General features: G+C 56.9%; 8 protein-coding genes and 1 non-coding gene across 9 annotated transcripts; 3 read left to right on the plus strand and 6 right to left on the minus strand.

The window, feature by feature from the left end:
- Positions 1-226: 226 nt before the first annotated feature.
- On the minus strand, positions 227-3,418 carry SCHCODRAFT_02628569 (MFS general substrate transporter). The gene is made up of 13 exons (XM_050345478.1): positions 3,038-3,418; positions 2,885-2,983; positions 2,688-2,833; positions 2,566-2,632; positions 2,403-2,517; positions 2,203-2,346; positions 2,060-2,150; positions 1,981-1,997; positions 1,590-1,928; positions 1,449-1,536; positions 917-1,387; positions 574-827; positions 227-521 (listed from the first exon to the last, which is right to left on the minus strand). Exons 1-13 carry the CDS (start codon positions 3,207-3,209, stop codon positions 449-451), a joined length of 2,076 nt encoding a protein of 691 aa, XP_050199576.1. The 5' UTR covers positions 3,210-3,418; the 3' UTR covers positions 227-448.
- Positions 3,419-3,429: 11 nt separating this feature from the next.
- On the minus strand, positions 3,430-3,955 carry SCHCODRAFT_02314225 (uncharacterized protein). The gene has a single exon (XM_050342346.1). It carries the CDS (start codon positions 3,834-3,836, stop codon positions 3,498-3,500), a length of 339 nt encoding a protein of 112 aa, XP_050199577.1. The 5' UTR covers positions 3,837-3,955; the 3' UTR covers positions 3,430-3,497.
- A 46-nt stretch (positions 3,956-4,001) lies between these two features.
- SCHCODRAFT_02702080 (uncharacterized protein) lies at positions 4,002-5,243 on the minus strand (the record flags this gene model as incomplete). The annotated part of the gene is made up of 4 exons (XM_003030964.2): positions 4,002-4,096; positions 4,148-4,449; positions 4,502-4,766; positions 4,823-5,243. 4 exons carry the CDS (start codon positions 5,241-5,243, stop codon positions 4,002-4,004), a joined length of 1,083 nt encoding a protein of 360 aa, XP_003031010.1.
- Positions 5,244-6,250: 1,007 nt separating this feature from the next.
- SCHCODRAFT_02504360 (uncharacterized protein) lies at positions 6,251-12,736 on the plus strand (the record flags this gene model as incomplete). Its single annotated transcript, XM_003031377.2, has 13 exons — positions 6,251-6,571; positions 6,690-6,887; positions 6,956-7,032; positions 7,076-7,132; positions 7,192-7,483; positions 7,548-7,636; positions 7,697-7,800; positions 7,862-8,577; positions 8,629-8,828; positions 8,879-8,951; positions 9,489-9,764; positions 9,838-11,778; positions 11,831-12,736. 13 exons carry the CDS (start codon positions 6,251-6,253, stop codon positions 12,734-12,736), a joined length of 5,250 nt encoding a protein of 1,749 aa, XP_003031423.1.
- Positions 12,737-12,978: 242 nt separating this feature from the next.
- SCHCODRAFT_02628577 (40S ribosomal protein S17) lies at positions 12,979-13,907 on the minus strand. Its single transcript, XM_003030963.2, has 5 exons — positions 13,864-13,907; positions 13,755-13,810; positions 13,650-13,704; positions 13,396-13,602; positions 12,979-13,340 (listed from the first exon to the last, which is right to left on the minus strand). Exons 1-5 carry the CDS (start codon positions 13,864-13,866, stop codon positions 13,224-13,226), a joined length of 438 nt encoding a protein of 145 aa, XP_003031009.1. The 5' UTR covers positions 13,867-13,907; the 3' UTR covers positions 12,979-13,223.
- A 102-nt stretch (positions 13,908-14,009) lies between these two features.
- SCHCODRAFT_02628580 (40S ribosomal protein S22) lies at positions 14,010-15,077 on the plus strand. The gene is made up of 5 exons (XM_003031376.2): positions 14,010-14,064; positions 14,131-14,230; positions 14,281-14,292; positions 14,342-14,441; positions 14,692-15,077. The coding sequence occupies exons 2-5, from the start codon at positions 14,210-14,212 to the stop codon at positions 14,949-14,951; spliced, it is 393 nt and encodes a 130-aa protein (XP_003031422.1). The 5' UTR covers positions 14,010-14,064; positions 14,131-14,209; the 3' UTR covers positions 14,952-15,077.
- A 104-nt stretch (positions 15,078-15,181) lies between these two features.
- SCHCODRAFT_t138 lies at positions 15,182-15,254 on the minus strand. Its single transcript has one exon. It is a non-coding gene; the product is annotated as a tRNA-Phe (tRNA).
- A 197-nt stretch (positions 15,255-15,451) lies between these two features.
- On the plus strand, positions 15,452-18,082 carry SCHCODRAFT_02628586 (arginyl-tRNA synthetase). Its single transcript, XM_003031375.2, has 4 exons — positions 15,452-15,912; positions 16,270-17,008; positions 17,060-17,435; positions 17,489-18,082. Exons 1-4 carry the CDS (start codon positions 15,661-15,663, stop codon positions 17,919-17,921), a joined length of 1,800 nt encoding a protein of 599 aa, XP_003031421.1. The 5' UTR covers positions 15,452-15,660; the 3' UTR covers positions 17,922-18,082.
- Positions 17,946-20,567, minus strand: SCHCODRAFT_02749325 (uncharacterized protein; the record flags this gene model as incomplete). Its single annotated transcript, XM_003030962.2, has 4 exons — positions 17,946-18,761; positions 18,814-18,959; positions 19,013-19,991; positions 20,043-20,567. The coding sequence occupies 4 exons, from the start codon at positions 20,565-20,567 to the stop codon at positions 17,946-17,948; spliced, it is 2,466 nt and encodes an 821-aa protein (XP_003031008.1).
- Positions 20,568-20,652: the final 85 nt, after the last annotated feature.

Raw genomic sequence — 20,652 nt, forward strand, 5'->3', positions numbered from 1 at the left:
CATCCCGGTGGGTGACGTCGCATCGTGAGAGGGGGCGGCACGACGACACGGGAAGGTACTGTAGAAGGTGGGTAGAGTCGGGGGTCGGGCCGCACACGTGCCACGACGACGGTAGTGCGGCAGACATGGACTCGTTAATCCCTTGCTATGAGGTGCCTCATCAGCAGTCCTGGGCCACGACCCGGCAGTCCTTGGCTGACCCTTTCTCCCTCGAAGCACTGGCGCCCGCTACCATGGATTTTTAGGTTGCCACTTCAGTACCTATGGTTTTTGTCTTCGGACATTTTCCGAACACTATAACGCCCATATGTAGATGCTTGAGAAGCGACCACGGAAGCTTCCCGTCCTGCAGACCCAATAAGATTATGGTGAAAAGGTCCTAGTGTACAGCGAGACATAAATACAACGTCCATAGTAGCTTTTGAGGTGGACGAGTATGGCAGTGCGTTCACCGGTGCCGCAAATCTCGTGCTAGTCTCCAACATAGCACAGCAGCGATGACGGCGGAGAATCCTGCGAGTCTATGACTGTCGTCAGCATCCTCCTCCGGCAGAAAACTGACATGAGTTTTACCTGAAGATATACACCACCGAATTCGATCCGCCTGCATCGTCTTCTTCCTCAGCGCGGTACGCCAATGAACGGAATGCCAGATCCCCAGACGCAGCTGCATCCGTGCCATCTTCTGTTGTTGTCGAATTATGCATCGGGATTCCGCCATGCCCGCCATGCAGCACACTTTGGTCGGGGTCGAAGATGGCAAAGATAATCGAAGAAACGCCGGTGACTATGAATTGGGGGATCACGATGAAGAGGTTGTGAATGCCCTATGGATGAACCTCCGTCAGCCTTATCCTCCCTTCACGCGCCTTTTCGCGCCACATGTAGACACCAAAGAATAAAGGAGGCCACTCACCAAGATAATCCCAGCCTTTGCTGCCAGACCCCCACCCGCTTCCTTCGGCGCTCCTTCTTCCGAGACGACACTATGGACATTGACCACGCTCATCTGCGCGCCCGAGTTGCTCATCACGCTTCCCCGCCTCTCCGGACTCGTCACACCCGCCGCAAAACCATTGCCAGACTCGTGTGTGAAGCTATCGTCGTGCGCGAAGCCGTTGCCATTCCCGTCGTGGGCAAAGCCATTCCCGTGCTCATCGTGTGCGAAACCGTTCCCGATATCGTCGTCCGCGAACCCGCTGCGACTTCTGTCGAGGCTGCCCCGGCTGTTGTCGGTGCTGCGCCGTCTGTGGACGCCGATTTCTTCCTCATCGTCTGAGTCGCCCGCAACGAGGAATCGTTGGCGTTCCTCTGATGCGCGGACGTCTGCTAAGCGGATGGAGGCATCTGTAGGACCCGCTGGTTCGAGTAGGATTGCCTCGCCGAGCTGTAGTTACCAGTTCAGCACTTCTGGGGAGGGGGAAGGAAAAGATGGAAACAAGACGAACCAAAGAAAACGGCGCCCACTGCGTGATCGCCCACGAAAAGCCCGTGACAGCGACCAGCAAAGTCCCTCCAGCGACTGAGTCTACAAAACTACGGCCTACACATCAGTCATCTCCTTCATCTAATCAGGAAAGCCGACTCACAACGTCCCCAGCATGCAAGCAGCGAATACCACGTGGCTTGCCGCCCACAAAGTCGCCAGATGAACCTTCATTCGCGCAGGTACAACAAATCGCGACGGCTTCTTGAGCACAGGCAAAGGCGTCCCACTCCTTGATTTGGATGCAGTCTCAGCAACGAAGGCCGGTAGGACGACGTTGGCGAAGAGGGAGACAGCCCCCATGTAGAAGAGTGCGCGAGCTCCTAGGCGCGTCCCCTCTGCGTCATCGGGTTCGATATGTGCTTGTGCGGCGGAGCGTTTGTAGAGGTCGCCGATGTAGACCGAGGTGTAGAACATGACTGGGAACCACCCGATCCAGGCGCTACGAGCCCGTTAGCGGAAGATAACAGTGGGCCCTTGTTCGCAATACTGACAAGAACTGGACTGTAAACTTGATGGTTGAGGGTTAGATCCATTCGAGAGCTATACAGGAAGGAGAGTATGCCTGCTCACAATCTGTTTGATGGTCCGCGGCAATCTGAATATGTTGGCGAAGATGTCCTTGAATTCGCGCTTGAAAGTTTGCAAAAGGGATATCTCAGATCTGCAGTCGGAGGTCAGCAATGACATATGACACGAAAAGGCTCTGCACGTACGTTCGCTTGAGCAGTATACGCTCTTTCACCGAGGTAACCGTGATGGCATGCACCAAGACGAGCCAGAATATGACAATAACTGAGAGAACACCGAGCTGATTTGAGCCTAGCCAGGTGAAGTACGAGGGCAGGTCCACGTTGCCTCTGTGACACTCATTAAGTCCGAAAGCGCCGGGAATCCAAAAATGAGGCCCGCTTACGCAAAGAACCCAACAACACTCCCGATGCCCAGCATTCGTGCGGCCCAGGCGTTTCCGGAGGCCTGCGCAGTCGGTGGTAGAGTATCAACGAGGATGGCACGGTCGACCGCCTGCACTATGACTATGTGAGGGTTTGTACACGATGAGGGAAGGAGCACCGAACCAGCATTGATGGCGAAGTCGATGATGTAGACGGCCAGTACAGCGAGAGCAATCGTCCATCGGTCGTTCTGCGGAAGGTATACTTGAGAGATAGTCCTAGCAATGCAGCATAATCACACGCACCGCAGCATTGTCATAGCCCGTGAATATCGCTGCTATAGGACGCGTATAACCGAGCAACAGCATCGCGCACGAGCAGAGGATCACTCCGCCGATCATGTACGGTCGTCTCCTGCCCAGGCGGGAGGTGCAGTTGTCCGCGAGGACACCTACATTCCGTTGAGCCTACGCGCAAGCCCACTGAAGCGAACCCTACACACCAATCAAGGGCTGCATGACCAGGCCGGACAAGGGGCCCGCAACGAAGACGACGGCCATGGCAGACTTGCTCATGCCGAGGCTTAGGAGGTATGGTGATGCTGTGGCGCGCTCAGTGATCAGTGAAGTTACGGGAGGCGCGACGCACGACGCACCATAGGACATCTCGACACTCCAGAACAGCTGCACGCCGAGCAGGCCGACCGTGAGGATGGGCAGCTGCGCCCACTTCGGCCCCAGGATCCTTGGTACGCCCGCCCACCGCGTCGAGTCCTCATAGTCCTCGCCCCCCTCCTCGGCGACTGGTAGTGCGGAGAAGCCCGTCATGATGGCGCGCGACTGGCTAGTGAGGTCGATGTATGCGCCCAACGCGCGTGTGGGTACTTTGGTCCTATCCTTCGTCCACAGATGATTGTGTACTTGGTATTCACACAGAAAGACAGGGTATATGCGCCGGAAGCGATAAGTACAGACAGCAAGCAGATGGCCGACGGTGACAACGATGAAGATGTACCATTCGCCACGGACGTGTCTTGATGGTTCCGGTCAGGTGACGTCGCGCATACATTCCCCTCCTCCCCAAGTCCACCTCGCATAGTCGAGTGATCCGAAGTTCTAGCAGCGCAAATGCATTCTACATACACATCCTTTACATGTCTTTACATGAGTGGCTATGATAACACGAGCGCGTCCCTTGAGGACGCTTTTTCCACCATAAATCCATAACCATGAGGTCGAGAAGGAGGACAGAGGGCCGAGGAAGATTGGGTTGAGGCCGAGGGTGATTGGCAGGCCATGGAGGAAAAGACATCCGGCCGTAAGAAAAGGAAGATACGGCCATGAGAGGGAATATGCGGCCGTGAAGGGGAAAGACAGATAAAGATAAATGCGCATAGAACGTTGACAAGCGTGATGAAAACGTGAGTAGGCAAAGGCGTATGGTAATCGTAGCATTAAGGTCGTCGAGGCTGGCGGCGGTATAGGTAGAAGAACGTGAAGGGAAGGGTCCACGCCAGTGTAGCAGTACGTGATGATTCACTCTAGGAGGCGACGATATGCAGTGCGGAAAGGTGTAGGAGACGTGGAGTAGGTGGACAGGTTGATGGAGGAAAGACACAATCATGACATGATCCAGTTCAGGACCTTGAAGAATCCAAAGAGGCACCCGCCCGAGATGATCGGCAAGGTCAGGTTATCGTCCATTGAGCCAAGATCTAGACATGGATGAGCAAACGATGATGCGTATACCATGAATAGACACGCACCTAGTGCCTCTGCGACACCGCTGACGATCCCCGCCCACAGCGCAAGAGCGGCTAGCGCCACGCACCCGCTCGTTGAGGAGAGGTCGAACTGGAAGGACATGTCCGCAGGCCGAACGGGCGCGATCAACGTCCAGAAACCGACAGCGATGAGCGCGCCGGTGACGCTGGCCCCGATAAAGCCTGCCAATGACTTGCGTGGCGCAAGAGGAAGGCGAAGCACAGGTGTCCGCCTCGGAAGCGGAGGAGTCAATCGGCCCCATGCGCGACCGATAGTCGACGCCGCGGTGTCCGCCCAGGACAGGCTGCAGCGAACGATCAGAGACGGTCGCAGGCAACAGGTGGATGAGCACATACATGAGAATGGCCACAGTCGCCACGTCAAGAGGATACGCTGTGAGGGCGAAGTTGACGCCGAGGATGTACCATACGACGCCATTGATTTGATCCCTCTCGCAGTCGCGCATGAGGAAGCCGACCACGCGTTCGTACAGCCGCTCGAACTGAGGGTAGCGGAAGCGGACGAAGTCCAAGGGGAGAATGATGCAGAACGCGCCCCACAGCGCACGAACGACCGCCACCGGTGTTCCTTGCGACACATACAGATATATCGTGAAGAACCCTGCAGAACACGCGGGTCAAAAACACGCTCCCTATCGCGTTAAGCTCGCTACGCACCTATCGACGAGTGGAACAGCTTCCGCGGTATCTCCCAGTCGATTTTCTTCACCACCTCCTTCGCCTTCTCCTTGGCCGCATCGCCATTCGCGACCCCATTTGCTACACCATTGCCATTCGCTTGCGGCTCCGGTGTCGCGCCCCTCGTGAGCGCGTTCTCGACCACCGTTTCCTCCTCGCTGCTCTCGTTCACCTCAACGATCTCCATATGCCCGCCCAGCTCTTCGAGCTTGCGGATCACCTTGCGCGTGATATTCTGCACGCCGCCCTTGCTATCGGGAGCGCCGCTGAGTAGGATGCGCGGGGACGGCGAGCGCTTCGTGGCGGACGCAGACGAGCTCGAGCGCCGACGGCGGCGCGGGGGAGAGGCTGCGACGGCGTCGAACGGGGAAGTGTGCAAGGTGGAGTCGTGTGCCGTCATGAAGAAGGCGGGTGTTGGTATTTCAAATCGTGCTGCCGAGCGTCGGCGGCGGCGGGGAGTCAGAGGAGGAGGAAAGGGGAGGGAGGGCGGCAGGAGGGCGAGCGCGGCGCCGGTGCTCGAGGAACAGACGGAAAATGGCGTCGCTGTGTGCGACTGTTTGGCTGACGGCAGCCGGCGGTCACGGCGGTGCTTATTAGGAGGTTCTCTCTGACATAGCGCCGACGCCAGTTCTGCGCGTGATTCTCTACCGATTCTCTTCGGCGCTACTGGTACTGGCAGAGGTCGCACGATGGCCACCAATGACCAGAAGGTCGCGAATATAAGTGTGGCTGGCTTCACTGAGAATCGCAGCGCTTGCCAACCGTTGACAATGACGGACGCATCTAGCCCTTGCTCACTACAGCATGCGCAGTCCTTCAGAAGTCTATCCTGAGCTCGGTCATCTTGCAAATGTTACTTTCTGGGATGGGATCGACAAATTCAACTTCGTACCATCAATGGCCTTTGTTTGACCGTTGCAGTAAGTCTGTCGTAGACTCACTTGCTTTTATGGGCGTTGTTTTGTGGGTCCAGGTCACGTCACATGTCACTCTCTAACTCAGCCTGCTGAACTCGTCGTCAAGGCTTTCCTCTTCCCTGCAAACATGGCTTTCTTCGCACTCATAATTCGTCTCCTGACAGAATCATCTCGTTCACATTGGTGTGCGAGGACGAGTCAAGTCATGTTGCATCAATGGGCACCTGATCGCGTTTGACTCGGCGGCCTCCGAGTTCGACTTCGGGTCTGACTCTCACGCACCAGCGCGTTTCCGTCCTTCCAACACGACATGAACACAGCTGCGCCCTCGACGGTCCCGGCGGATTTGATGTACTCTAGTTTGACTCGACACGTTCTCGAGCTAGATAAGCATCGAATAACGACGTTGCCCGCAGCCATCATCTTGCTCTGAACCCCATCTCGCTAAGCTCTGAACCTTTCTCTCCGTCTAGCAGAAGGATCTCCCGCCATGCGCACACCAGCGAGAAAGTGTGGGGTCCTGACGAAGGCGAAGCGCAACAACCTGCTTAAGGCGCAGTCCGTTGCGCAAGATGAATCCGACGATATAGGTGTGTTCACTCGATTCAGAGGAATGCCCAAATATCACTGGGATGCTCAATATCCACCCATTCCCCATTCCCCAGAGCCCAAGCGCCCGCCCGCGAAGCGCGCGCGCAGAGGCGCTAACCCTCGTGAGGCCAAGGGACCAGCAAAATCGGCAGCGCCCAGGAAACCAGCTGTCGAGCAGACGTCGACGCTTATGTGCATGCCTCTGGACATTTGGTTTGAGGTGGGTATCCCATAGCATTGGGATTTCGGACTGCCTGTCCTGCATAGATTTTCCTGCTTGTCACATTCAAATTATCTTGCCTGTCAGGCCTCCAACACACCTTTGACGCGCCTCCCAGATCCTCAAGCAGCTCGACGTCGGGGCCTTGCACGCGCTCTCGCATACGTGCACAAACTTGCAGGACACCCTCGCGTCCCCGCAGGCCGCACACATCTGGAAAGACGCCCGAGCTGGCATGGGAGATAGCCCGAGCCCTCCCCTCGGGACACCTGAGGCGCGCTGGGCGGTGTTGGTGTTTGGGGGCAATAGATGTCAGGTAAGTTCGTCCTTTTGCCTCGCCTTCAAAGTGTCTCCCAGAGTTGACGAACGCTCACTTCTCCCCAGAACTGTGGTACCACCAGCGTGAACAAGATTGACTGGCAGCTGCTCATGCGCGTGTGCTCGGCGTGCAAGAAGGCAAAGTGAGTCTGCCGCCTAACCTTCTGTTATCACCCCAGCTTACAGCCCCCGAAGCTTGTTCACCTCCAACAAGTTCGCTCGCGAATTTGCCGGTGCAGACGCGTCCGTTCTGCCGTTGGTACTCTACACTAACGGTATGTGCTCACTTGACATTTGTCCAGTGTCTATCCACATCCCCCCTACGCGTCTATTCACATCCCCCCTACGCATTTATCCACCCCCTCCCTACCTCTCGCTTCTCTCCTCGACAACTATCTGACACCGGGCATTCCAGTAGGTGGCTGGGCTACTCGCGCTTCTGAGACGACGTATTACTGGCGCGGCGACGTCGAGCGCATGCTTGGCATTGTGGCTCGGTACAAGGAGGATATCGAAGCGAAGAAGCCCGGCGCGAAAGAAGCGTATAAGGAATTCCGGGAGCGCAGGATCGCCCGGGTGATTTCGGTTATGCAGGTGAGTGAGGGTGTAATTGACGTCTTGCGGAACTTGTTGCGGAGGAAGCTCACAACAAATTCAGCTTGCGCCCGAATACTGCTCCTGGCATGAAGAAAGGCAGTGGAAGAACAAGTGCGCGGGCAGGGATCTGGCCAAGGAGCGGAAGGAGGGGTATGTGCAGCCGTTGTTTACTTGGTGTGCTCGTCTCCCTGATGCTCAATACGCGAACAGCATTCGTGCTCGCCTTCTACAAATCGGCCACGACCCGCGGGACGTCGAACGCGCCATGACGACCAGCGAGATTGAGATTGAGAAGAGGGAGCTTACGGATGCATGTGAGTAGCCGTCCACTCGTCCTTACCCTCATCCAATCGACTTGAACCTTGCTTTCACCAGCCTGGCGTCGGATCAAGAAGAAATGGGAAGCCGAAGTCGCCAGAGCACGCCGCCGTCGCCTCCTCACGGATCACCCTGCTGTCATCGCCCAGCGCAAGCGCGCCGCTGCGCAGGTGTATAACGAGGCGTATCGCAAGACCATTGGACCTCGGGAGTGGTTTACGTCGCTGGATTGGCTTGCTCTACCGCGATCTTCCGACGTCGTCAAGCTGGAACCATTCTGGGAGCCTTCATACACCGACGTTGGCGTGAGCGTGCCGGACGCCGATTTTCAAAAAGCCCTGCGGCATTGTGGGGGAGAGATCAGGAGCATGAAGAGGAGAAACGAAAGCAACCTGCGGTGGCGCTTCGACGATCTGCTAACGCAAGTCAAGGAAGGCGGCGTGTTGCTGGAAGATGCGGGGATTCCTGTTTTCAGCCTGGCAGTGGCAATTTGCCAGAAGCGTTGGCATCCACGTGAAGCGCCGTTTGAGCAATGCCTCGGAGCGATGGAGCTGCTGTTCCTTTCGAGCCAGTCAGGGGTGGACTATTGGCCAGAATACAGAGTGGACCTCTCGCGTGCCGTGGTTGCACTCCTGGATGTGCTCGAGCTGTCGCCGGCGACGACGACGTTTACAGAGTTAGACCAGCTCGATGCGCGCTTCTTCTGTTCGCATTGCCCGGCGCAGGATTTTGGCGGGACGTGGACAAGGTTGGCATTCAGGTGGCGTTCTGCGGTATGTTGTAAATCGCTTCCATTGAGCGTTTCGCGCTGACTTCCGTCGCAGGTGTTGCATTACAACAAGGAGCATGCTGAGCAGAAGGAAACGCCCAAGTTCAGACTATTGTCCGAGTCCGAGGCCGATTGCGCACGCAAAAGCGAGAGCTCCGAACTTGCTGAGGCGAATACTTGGTCTTGCGGTCATTGTGGCGAACACCTCGACAATTGGCAGCCGCGGCTTGAGGTCGAGGCGCATGTGAAAGAAAGGTAGGCATCCGGAGAGCTTGCTTGATATTGTTAGCTGAACTAGGCTGCAGTCACGATATTCTGGCTCCGAAGATGGATGTGGACGTATTGTGCATGCCCATCGTGCTCGTGAATATCAAGCCGGTCCGCATTTCTGTCGCCGATCCACGAAGTACGAGTCCCTGAGGTATTGGTACATAGACCATCAAAAGAATACATCCTTGAATGAGATCTCGATACGGGGCAAAGGAGATGTAAGCCTCCGGTTTAATCTGGGAGTGGTGCCACAGACAGAGGCAAGTTCAACCCCGAGTCACGTGTTCCAAACGCGGTGTCCTGATTTGCTTACCTCATCTTCACGGAAACAAACGAATGTTGTCTCCTGCCACCATGTCCTTCCGTCGCAGTCACCACCCCTCGTGTCCTTGGTCCTCAGAATATATCTGTTTGAACTGCTCAGCACAATAGGCATCCTTGCCACCGGGAGAGAGGGCCAGATGCGGACTGGAGTCATATTCACAAACTTGGCTGGGAACAATGGCCGGTCCATGCATGATGATGATCATAAGCATGTCACAGCCACCTACCATTCTTAAGGTCCTTGCGTTTTGCTGCTCACACTCTTATCTTGAACTATCATCAACTCGCATCTTAGCTAGACCCGCTTCGCTTTCGCGATAGCTTTCAAGCACTCTCAGCCACTCCCAACCACATTACAACGATCTAGCAATGTCCAGCCACTCAACCATGAACACGAACCCCATGGCGATCCCGGCTTTGCGCCCCACTCTCTCCACTGCGCGCAACTTTGCGCTCGTCATCCCCACGGGCTTGCACGTTCACGCCCGCATCCCCAAGGGCGTCCCCGGCAAGCTCATCATCAGCACCGACGAACACACCAGCGAAGGCGGCGAGCCCCAGATGTGGTCTATCGACATTCAGGACGGTGAATTCAAGGTGCGTGGGCCATTGCCACAGTGGTTATGACCTTTGCCACTGCGATGAAGGCCATCACTGACGATCTCCACAGTACCGCGACCCCAACGAGCGCTCCGGCGCTGAACCCACACAACAATACGATATGGAGGAGGGCCTTCAGGTCCGCGACTTCGCATATGAGAAGGCGTTCAACCCTCTACCGCCTCGCGAGCGTGCTCAGACCACCGGCGGACACGAGATTACCCCGAGCGCGACCTCTGGCAACACGATCCCCGCACCTCGTGTCGCTGCTGCTGTTGTCGACATCGAGGCGCTCATCGGCGAGTTCGAGTACGCGATTGCACAGGAGAAGCGGCTCGACGAGGTCTATCTCCATGGCGCACTCCTGTGGCGCTTGATTTTGCTCGGCTGGACAACGGAGGACGAGATCCGCGCGCTTTGCTCAGCGAGAGATATACAGGCGCTCGAGGACTACGACGCAGTGTGCGCCGAGCGGAGGGCTTCGCGCGCGGGTCCGTACGACGAGAACGGCGAGTACCCTTGGATGCTGAAGTCTTGCTCCGAGAAACGGTGGCACTTTTTCCTGCAGATGGCGGAGCAGGAACCGGCGTATGCACGGCAAATGGTGTTGAAGATGCGCGAGGAGTTCCGCGCGGAACTTTGTCGTTTCGAGCATTCCCGAGACAACAATCTACCGTACACACCGCAGAAACAATACCAACCCGACCCCAGAAACCCGCAATCCCGCATCAGACTCCCTACCCCTGACATCATCGTGCGCAAGGGCCGCTCGACGTACCGCCTGAAGCTGGCCGCGTACAACCGAATGGTGACGCTGGAGCGGGTGCAGTCGACGATGAGCGAGAGGGCTGCTGCGATGTGTGGGCAGACGAAGCGGTGGGAGCAGGAGGACAAGGCATGGGAGGAGGAGCTGGAGGAGATGTGGGAGGAGATGGAGGAGATGGACGAGGAAGAGGAGGACCAGACGCCAACGACACAGGTTGAGCGCAAGGAGAAGGTCGCGATGCATGAACAACTAGCTGCGTTGGCGGAAGAGAGGGCGGCGTTGGAGGAGGAGATGGCTAGGGTGAAGGTGGCGCAGGCCGCTTTGAGGGAGAGGCAGGCCGCGTTGGATGCGGAGTGGACAGCGCGGACGTCTGAAGGAAGCGGTGATCGGGTATCGCCCGAGAGCGACGGTACGGTGGTTGGCGAGGAGGACGACGAATATGCCTCGATGGACGACAATGGGTCATCAGCAGTCGACAATGCAGCACCTATGATTGTCGACACAGCCCGGCCGAGCCAGAAGAGCCTCGGAAAGCGACGTATGAGCAATGTCGAAGGCGTGGAGGGGCAAGCTTCACCGGCGAAACGCTCGAGGACCTCACCGAAGAGGAACTCGCCAGCACCCGAACCTGGTCCGTCGACGAGACGCGAGGGCACTTCTTCGACGGAACGAGAAGGCACGCGCCCGAGACGCGGACGCCCCATCGAGAGGGCAGTACCACCATCCGACTCTAATATCGCTTCGCTGCTTCAGGCTTGGTCCAAGGACAAGAAATTCTCTTTCGCCTCCAAGGGCACGAACCCCTCCTCCTCCTCGAAGGGCAATAACCCCTCTTCCTCCAAGGGCAAGAAGCGCGCCGCCGAAGACGATGCTGTCGAACCTCACGAAGCTCCTTCACCCAAGAAGCAACGCGTCGCCGAAGCCACGAACACCTGTGTTCCCGAAGGCAGGAACATTCATGTTCCCAACGGCAAGAGTGTCCGTGTTGCCACTCTCAGAGGCACGCGTGTTTCTGGTGAGCGCAGCAGCGTCGGAGGCAAAGGGAAGAGGCTCACGGGGAGTCGCAGTGGCAGCGGCTCTGGTGTCTGGAAGACAGTTCAATCGATCGTGAATTTTTTCACCGGGAGGAAGGGGGAGGAGAGTGGAGAAGAGATTAGCGAGGATGAGGACGTGGAGGACACGGCGAAGATGGACGTGGACATCCCTAACTACACCTTAAATCAGGCCTCCAACGATATGACGAAGGTACGTGCGCTCATCGTTTAGCCATGGGTGTTATTGACATGCTTTACTCTAGAATGGCATCCCTTCTCCCAGGACGTTCAGCCCGCCCCCGCCCTCTCATGGGACCTTCAGACTCACCGGAAACTACATCGTCCCGCCTTCGTGCGCCTCCTTATCCTTGGCCAACCCCTCCACCTGGGCCGCCTCGCCCTCTCCATCTTACAACACCACCGCCGCCAACAAAGACAACGACGAATCCGATGACGACTTCCCCCGCTTTCTCGTCCCTCACATCGTCCCCGGCTCCCTCACCTCGTGGAATGGCGGACGCGTCGGGGCCTGGCCTAAAGACAAGACGGCAGAGCAGATGACGGCGACCTCGGCGCGCATTGTGAATCTCCGCCAGCGGAGGCAACGTATTCCGGTGCCTCCTAAGTATCCTATCGTGGTCACCGAGCGGCTGGTGAGATCTCCGTATGAGGTTTTCAGGAGGGCGCCCTCGGGCGCAGAGGAGGTATTCGGCCCTGGTGTGTCGGCTACCTTTGGTGTCACAAGGGGGTGCCGTTGGGGTTCTTCTGCAGCGTCGGCTGCTGGCTCTGGCTCGGCGTCTACGTCTGGTACTGGTACAGTGTTCTCGTTGCCTGGGTCGACAACGCAGGGCGCGGTGGCTGCTCCTCAGCCTGCTCCTCAACCTCCTGCGCTTGCACCTCCTGCCGCTCCTGCTTATCAGTCTCCTGCCGTCCCTGCTGTTCAGCCTTCTGCGCTCCCTGCCCCACAACTTCCTGTGCTCTCTGCCCAGCAATCTCCTGCACCCTCTGCTGGTCAGCCTGCTGCGTCACCTATCGGCCAGCCTTCTGCGACTTCTGCTCCCCAAGCCTCCACCTCGGCAAACGCTTCGCAAGCCTCTACCTCGACAACCGCTTCTAGTCGCCGTCGTCCACTCAGGCGAGAGGGGGCGATAATCATCACCGACCACTAGCACTCGACGGCGCTGTAGTCGTCCTTGTACATTTTCTTTTCTTTCTGTGGTTCCCTTATCTGTTTCTCTTGTTTCTTTCCTTCGCATACTGTACTTTGTTGCCTTGCATCCTGTGACCATAATGGCGACTTGCGTGCGTCCTTTCGTAGATAGACACTTTATCTTAAATGCATAAATCCGCGCAGATCCACGCGCTCAACCCCATCAACTAGACTGAGGAACGAACCTCAAACCAACAGAAGTCGGCAGACGTCAGCATGTTCACAGCAAGATCAAGCGATAGGGCATGGATTTCGTGGTTGCATGCGTAGTACACATAGAGGAAAATGGCTTGAAAACATAGCACATAACGAGACACGACCACGATCCGTGAGCTCCTGCGTGTGGGGTGGTCGCAGCGGTCCCTAGCGGCGGCGCACTGACCACTGGCGAGAGGCGCTCCATCAAGGCCGCACGCTCATCACCAGCGAGAGGACGCTGATCGCGCTCATCGGCCAGCGCCGGGCACGGGGCGGCGACCCCGCGGCCCCCGCTCGACGGTCTGGATGACGGGGGTGACGACGTCGACGGGGATGGAGTCGAAGTTGAGGGCACGGAGGAGGTCCTGAAGTAGGGGTTAGGATGAGATTCAAGGTGAGGGGGATGTGTCCCAAACGCACCTTGGTGTCCGGGTCGACCTCGAGCTTGGCGCCAGTGGCAGCCACATCGAGAGCGGAGACTTCGGGGACGTAGTTGTCCTTGCGCTCACGCTCCTCCTCCTGCAGCTTGAAGGAGATGCCGCGCACGGGGCCCTTTTGAATGCGCTTCATCAAATGGGTCGTGAAGCCCGAGATCTTGTTGCGGAGGCGCTTCGAAGGGACGACGGCCTGCGGGATGTAAGTCATTGTTTTCTTAACATCTCTCCACTACGTACGACTTCATCGATGATACGCTTGTTCGTGTGGAAGTCCAGCGTCAAGCGCGGGTAGCTGGGACATAGTTAACATATCTTCAGAGCCCTGAGCACAAGTTCACTCACTACTTCTCGATGAGGACGCGGGAAGCGCGCTTCGTCGTCTTCGTGCGGACACGGCCCTGAATGCAACATTGAGCTGCTCGTCGCCGGCCACAGCGGCGGCATCGCTCACCATTTTTGCAGGATACGCTCGTTAATCGTGCTCGTCGACGCGGGCAGGCAGCAGCGATCGCGAGTGAGCCGGCAATCGCCGGTAGACTGTACAGCTGAGCACACGTGACCGAAGCGCGAAGTTTGGGAGCGCTGATCGGATAGCGCGACCGCAAGCGCACCTCGTCCTCGTCGCTCCCGGCAGTCTTCACGTCCTCGAAAGGTATTTGGATTCAGCAACCGCAGACAAGATGACCGTCGACGACGCCTCGCGCGCTTTCTTTTCTAGCCCGTTTGACTCGCGCTTTCCGTAGCACGACACTCATCCAGGGCTCTGTAAAAAGTACTCACAACTAGTACTCGTCAAGATGGTCCGCGTCTCCGTTCTCGTGCGTGTCAATCTTATGTTTCTGGGTTCCTGTACTGACGAAGACATCAGAACGACTGCCTTGTACGTGATACGCGACGCGTTTCCCATCACTTTCCTCATCCCCTCGCAGAACAACATCGTCAATGCCGAGCGTCGCGGCAAGCGCCAGGTGCTCATCCGCCCTTCGTCGAAGGTCATCGTCAAGTTCTTGAGCGTCATGCAGCGCCATGGTGAGAATCGATCCTGCACCTCTCACACGTCCCCATCACATCCACCACCGAAGTGATAACTACGATTGACGAGGTTGCGCTTCCACCTGTCCCTCGTTTTAACGCTTCGGGAGATTGATACGTCCTCAATAACCAAACAGCGCGTTCCCGTCTCCCATCGGGCTTGCGTTCACAACGAGGACGACATCTATTACCTCTCTTCACCCCTTCATCATCACATCTTTCCGCAACCACTGACCCTTCCTCTCAGGCTACATCGGCGAGTTCGAGATCATCGACGACCACCGCTCCGGCAAGATCGTCGTGCAGCTCAATGGTCGCCTCAACAAGACCGGCGTCATTTCTCCGCGGTACAACATCCGCGTCACCCAGATCGAGGCCTGGGTCAACTTGCTGCTCCCCGCCCGTGGGTTCGGCATCATCATCATGACCACCTCCTCCGGCATCCTCGACCACGAGGAGGCGAGGCGAAAGAACGTTGGTGGCAAGATTCTGGGCTACGTGTACTAGTTGTTGTGTGTATCTGGCGTCTGTACTGCTATTATGCTCCTATGACCCATGCAAAATCCATGCCCTGTCGCGGCTATCGCCATCGATGTGCCATTGCTTGAATAAATTGGCATGAACGATACGGACGAGTTCGTTTAGGCGTGCGCACTAGTGCGCGGGAGTCGACCTCAGCTAGATCATCGTGTACAAATGAAGAAGTAGGCGCAAAAATGAAGAGTTCGATTAATGAATGGCATGACCGCGGATTGAACGCGGGACCTTCAGAACTTCAGTCTGCTGCTCTCCCAACTGAGCTATCACGCCATGAAATGTCGCCCTTGGTAAGAAACAGGATCCCGCAACATGTCATCCTGATCCGAACATGACCGTTAACTGTTCAGTTGAACCTCTACCACCAGTGTCGGCAGACCCTCACCCTACCGACACATCACTCTTGCGACCATTCACTGTTCTCCCAATATCTTCGAGGACTTTAACCGGCTTTTTGGGTATTCTTGGGCGGCGCTCTTCGCACAATAATCCCGGACGGATCCCGATCAGGCTTCCCAGTTCGAGTCAAAAGTTATCGATCCTGGCGTCTTCAATCAGTTCCCGCTCTCTGTCCCTTGTACTTCTGCGCAGAGTCTCTGCACTCTCGAGACGACCGCTCCGCCCCCCTTCATCCTTGAACAACCATCCGCGATACGGCAGCGTTGTACAGAGACGGACAATGGCGGCCTCAACATCCAAATTCACTTTGCCAGAGGTCCCCTCCCTTCCGGAGACCGATCCCTCGCGCTGCGTGTTCGACGCGTACCGGACACGGATTGCACAGCTGCTGTCGGAGGCGCTCCCTATCTCCCTGGAGCAGGCGTACGATGGCGTCGACTATGGCAAGAAGGGCGAGGACTTCACGGTGGCGCTGCCTCGGTACCGCTTACCTGGCAAGCCCAACGAGATTGGGGCCAAGGTCATTGAAAAGGTGTGTGCCCTTTCCTACGAACGAGAATCCGAGAGACACGGCGCAGTTGGTGATCGGGCGGTGTGGGGGATGACGGTTCGCCCATTGTCTGTGAGGTGGACGATCGACGCGCAGGCAGGACACGCTGCATACCACGCGCTCATGGGCTGCTAGTGCTAGGAGCAGCGCTTACGCCTGCGCAGTCAACCTCACAGTGCTGTTGTGGTCTGCGCGCCACAATCCCATCCTCTGTTTCCTCTTTGGCGCTGTTGAGCTCGTGCGTGCACGCATCCCCATCTCATTCTTCATACTTGCTGCCTATCCATGAACTATGAATCAAAGCCGAGTCACTCGAACACCATACTAACAGTCGTGTAGTTCAAGCCCGATGAGTTCATCGCCGCAGTCGTGCAGGACAAAGCTTTCCTCCACTTCCGCCTCAACACCGAGAACATGATCCGCTCCGTCCTGGAGCAGGTCACCGACCTGACCCACAACACCCCCTCAAAAGAGCCCGAGTACGGGCGCAACGAGCTCGGCAAGGGCAAGCGCCTCGTCATCGAGTACTCCTCCCCCAACATCGCCAAGTCCTTCCACGTCGGCCACCTTCGCAGCACCATCATCGGCGCCTTCCTCGCGAATCTCTACAAGGCGCACGGCTGGGACGTCGTCTCCTTGAACTACCTCGGCGACTGGGGCACGCAGTTCGGTCTCATTGCCGTCGGGTTCGAGAAATACGGCTCGCAGGAGGAGCTGGAGAAGGACGCGATCAAGCACTTGTTTGATATCTACGTGAAGATCAACAAGGACGCGGAGGCGGATCCGGAAGTGAAGGCGGAGGCGGCGAAGTGGTTTAAGCGCATGGAGGATGGCGACGAGGAGGCGCTGAAGAACTGGCGCGTCTGGCGGGAGTTGAGCGTGAAGAAGTACGCGGAGGAGTACAGTCGGCTCAACGTGCACTTCGATGTGTACACTGGCGAGAGTAAGGTTAGCAAGAAGTCGATGGACGACGCGCTGGAGCGTCTCGAAAAGATGGGCCTTATCGACGACCATGAGGGCGCGAAGCTTGTCAACCTGGAGGCGTATAAGATGGGCAAGGCTGTTGTGCGGAAAAAGGGTACGTGTCTCAAGTCGAAAACACAGTGTTCGATTCCTGACGGCTTCGCAGACGGCACATCCATCTACTTGACTCGCGACATTGGTGGCGCGGTCGAGCGGTACGAGCAGTACAAGTTCGACCGCATGATCTACGTCGTCTCGTCGCAGCAAGATCTCCATCTCGCGCAGTTCTTCAAGGTCCTCGACTTGCTGGAGTACCCGTGGGCGAAGAACCTCGTGCACATCAACTACGGTCTCGTCCAGGGCATGAGCACCCGCAAAGGCACTGTCGTCTTCCTCGACCAGATCATCCGCGAAGCCGCGTCGGTCATGCACGAGCAGATGCAGAAGAACGAGGAGAAGTACAAGGCGATCGAGGATCCTGAGGAGACCTCCCTCAACATTGGCATCACGGGTGTCAAGATACAGGACATGCAGGCGAAGCGGTACGTCGGGCTTCACTTCATTTTTCGAATGGTTCACTCATCCGCGTGCATAGGATAAACAACTACACCTTCAACTGGGACCGTATGAAGTCCTTCGAGGGCGACACCGGTCCTTACCTCCAATACGCCCACGTCCGCCTCGCTTCCATCGCCCGCAAAAACCCGCACCTCCTCCCCCTCCCCGCCCCCTCCCAGATCGACATCGCCACCCTCGTCCAGTCCAACCATGCCCGCGAGATTGTCTTCCTCCTCGGCTCGTACCCCGACGTCGTCAAGACCGCGATGCGCACGCACGAGCCGAGCGCGATCGTCACCTTCCTCTTCCGCCTCTGCCATGTCATCTCGAGCGCGTGGGAGACAGTCATCGTGAAGGGCGAGGAGGACATCGAGAAGGCGCGCGCGCGGCTGTGGATGTTCGAGTGCACGCGGGATGTCGTCGCGGCGGCGCTGCGGCTGCTGACGATCTCGCCATTGGAGCGCATGTAGGGGGCTATGGTGTGGGATTGTGTACTATAATACGCTATTAGATGGATAATAGACCTCGAACCGCTCTTCCTTGCGCGTGCGCTTGACCTTGGCCCGAGGCTCTGCGGGATCTTCGGGCGCTTTGCGCTTGCGGCCCCTCCGCTCCGGCGAAGGTGAACTTGTATCCCCTCCATGATTCTCCACCGCGCCAGCTGCACCCACATCGTACATAGGAACCTCTCCTGAGCCTGTCGTTGGGACCGCTTGCTCATCCGCGGTCAAGCGGGGTGCCTCTCCGATGGGCGTTAGGGGTGCTGGCGATACGTTGTCCGCCGGAGCGCGCGCCTGAGCGACCTTGACCCGGTGCGGTCGAAGGAGTGAACCTCGAATGGCTTGCCCAGCTGCGCACATGTCGTGGACAATCAACCACACTCCAGGATGACATTGCTTCGATATTTTTGCAGGTGCGTATCCCTTGAGCAACATCCTCCGGATGCGAGATATTTTGGGGCCCATTTTCTTCTTCCAGGCTGGTGGGAGGAGACGCAGATGGGTCTCGAGCGCGTCTTCTGTGATCAGCGCTTGAGCTCGCTCCTTCGACATAGTGACCCGACCAGGGAACATGCGTGCGCAGTCGCGTTCTGTCTGCTTGACAGTGGTGTCTGCCTTTTTGGGCGGATCGTGGGTTTCATGTGCGACTTTCTCAACGATGTGGCGGAAGAGGAGCCACACGGAGAGCCACCATAAGGATTCCAGGTCGTGCTTGTCTCGATAGCGCCATGGAGGGCTACCTTGCGGGGATGAGGGGGGAAACATGTACTTTCGCATGGAGACTTCCAGAGCCATATAGCTCGGTGTGCCCTGATGAGGGGATTGTCAGTATGATGAAGGTAAGAAGAATCAAACAACGCACGACTCGGCAATCACACGTTCGCGGATCGCTTGCGGGTTGCGCGAACTCGAGGTCTGCGAGTACGCCCCTGCCATCGGGCATCCTGAAAATGTTGTCAGGGCTAATGTCGCGATGAAGCCACTGGATGCAGTGGAGCATGAAGACGGCTATTGCAGAGATGTAAACAAGCGATAGGTTCTTTTAGAGCCTGTTCACGCACCGTATGATGCGTCGGTCATAGTGCTAAATGCCTCCTTTGCAACCGCGATGTCGTACATCGATTGTCCCTTATGCATGACCAGACGGTGATGCGTGCGAGAATTAATTGGGCGGAAGAAGCAACCAATCACTTCTTTGGGAACCCAGAGATCCACATTCTGCTTGATGTCGGCGTGCCAGAGAGGGCGCCGACGAGCGTCTTCGCCGTCACCCTCGATAGCACCAGAGCCAACAGGGTACATGTTGCGTTCGTCCGAAAGCTGGTAACCTCTTGCGATAGTATCTTGCGTATTATCCTCTTGACCGTCGACCGTCACTTTCGCGCCACTCAGGATAGGGCTGAAGAATCGCATGCGTTGTTCTGGGGTCAAAGTACCGTAGCGGGGATCGACCTTGCGAGTGGATTTGTAAGTTTTGAGGTCGCGCATATTTTCCGGAGGAGGATGACACTCATTCGCCCAGTCGTAAGCGAGGATGGCAGCTTCGATATCCTTGTAGATCTCATACTCCGTCCTCCAGTCGGCGTATAGCCAGCAATCCTTGATGATGAGTGCATCGTCGGAGCTGTCATCTTCCTTGTACGCTGTGAAGACGCGAGTGCATTTCCCGAAAGCTCGGGCTGGATGCTGGTGAGCGACCCCCGTAGCGCCGATGTAGTTGACGCCGTCAACGGAGATTCGGTATCGACGCTCCTTGCCTTCTTGGGGTGTATCTGCGGTATGCTCGGCACAGAGAGGCAGGAGGGTCACCATCGAATCGAAGCCTAGGTCTGGCATAGTCGCGAAGCAGAGGCGTATATAGACATCGATCAAGATACTGCGATCCTCATTGAAGTCGAAACCTTCGCTGACGACCAGCACTTCGCGGCTGAAGTGCCACAGACGCACAATGCTGTTGATGACTGTCATTCCGAGCGTAAAGCGACGTCGGGCATCTCTTTGTATGGTGTAGTACAGTTCCCATATGAGGTTTTGGTCGGCCTAAGGGGCTTCAGTCAAAACGATTGCCCTTCGTGTACGGCCTACGCTCACCTCCGCTATGCTCTTTGGGTCGTCGTTCAAGGCGTATTGAACGTAGCAAACACAGTTGAATAATTCCTTTTCATGACCAGTAGCGTTGACAAGGTAGTGAGAGCCGTTAAGGCCGGAGATGCCATGGTTGGACTGTTGTTCGCCATTGTGAATCAATCGTGTTGTCAATGAGAGGCCAGCGTGAGTCTCCTGACAGCTAGCGATGACGTCGTCACAGATGCTCCCAAGTTGGGCTATGACAGACTCCAGATTAGTCCCTGGGTCGGGAACGTCGCATTGACTAGGCCTGCGCGCATTGTCCTGCCGGTCGCTCTTGTCTGGCGTGCAAGATTCCGTGTCCTGGCTGTTCCCATTGTTGTTGGCATCAGGTAGTCGCTGCTGCTCGATGGTGAGTCTGTCGGTCACAGCCTCGAGTTCTTCCAGATCGATCTTCAAAGATGGCAAGAAGTACTCAAGAAAGTCGTCGAGAGAGATTTGAGGCACGGAACCGATATCGTTGGCAAGGGCAGCCCTATAGGTATGCATGATCAGTCAGAGAGTAGCAGCGAGGAGAGATGGAGATGGAGTCCAGAGGAGCCACAAGGGCGGACGATGAAAGTGGAAGCCAAGT

This window comes from Schizophyllum commune (assembly GCF_000143185.2).
Source record: "Schizophyllum commune H4-8 unplaced genomic scaffold SCHCOscaffold_7, whole genome shotgun sequence".
NCBI classification, from domain to species: domain Eukaryota; kingdom Fungi; phylum Basidiomycota; class Agaricomycetes; order Agaricales; family Schizophyllaceae; genus Schizophyllum; species Schizophyllum commune.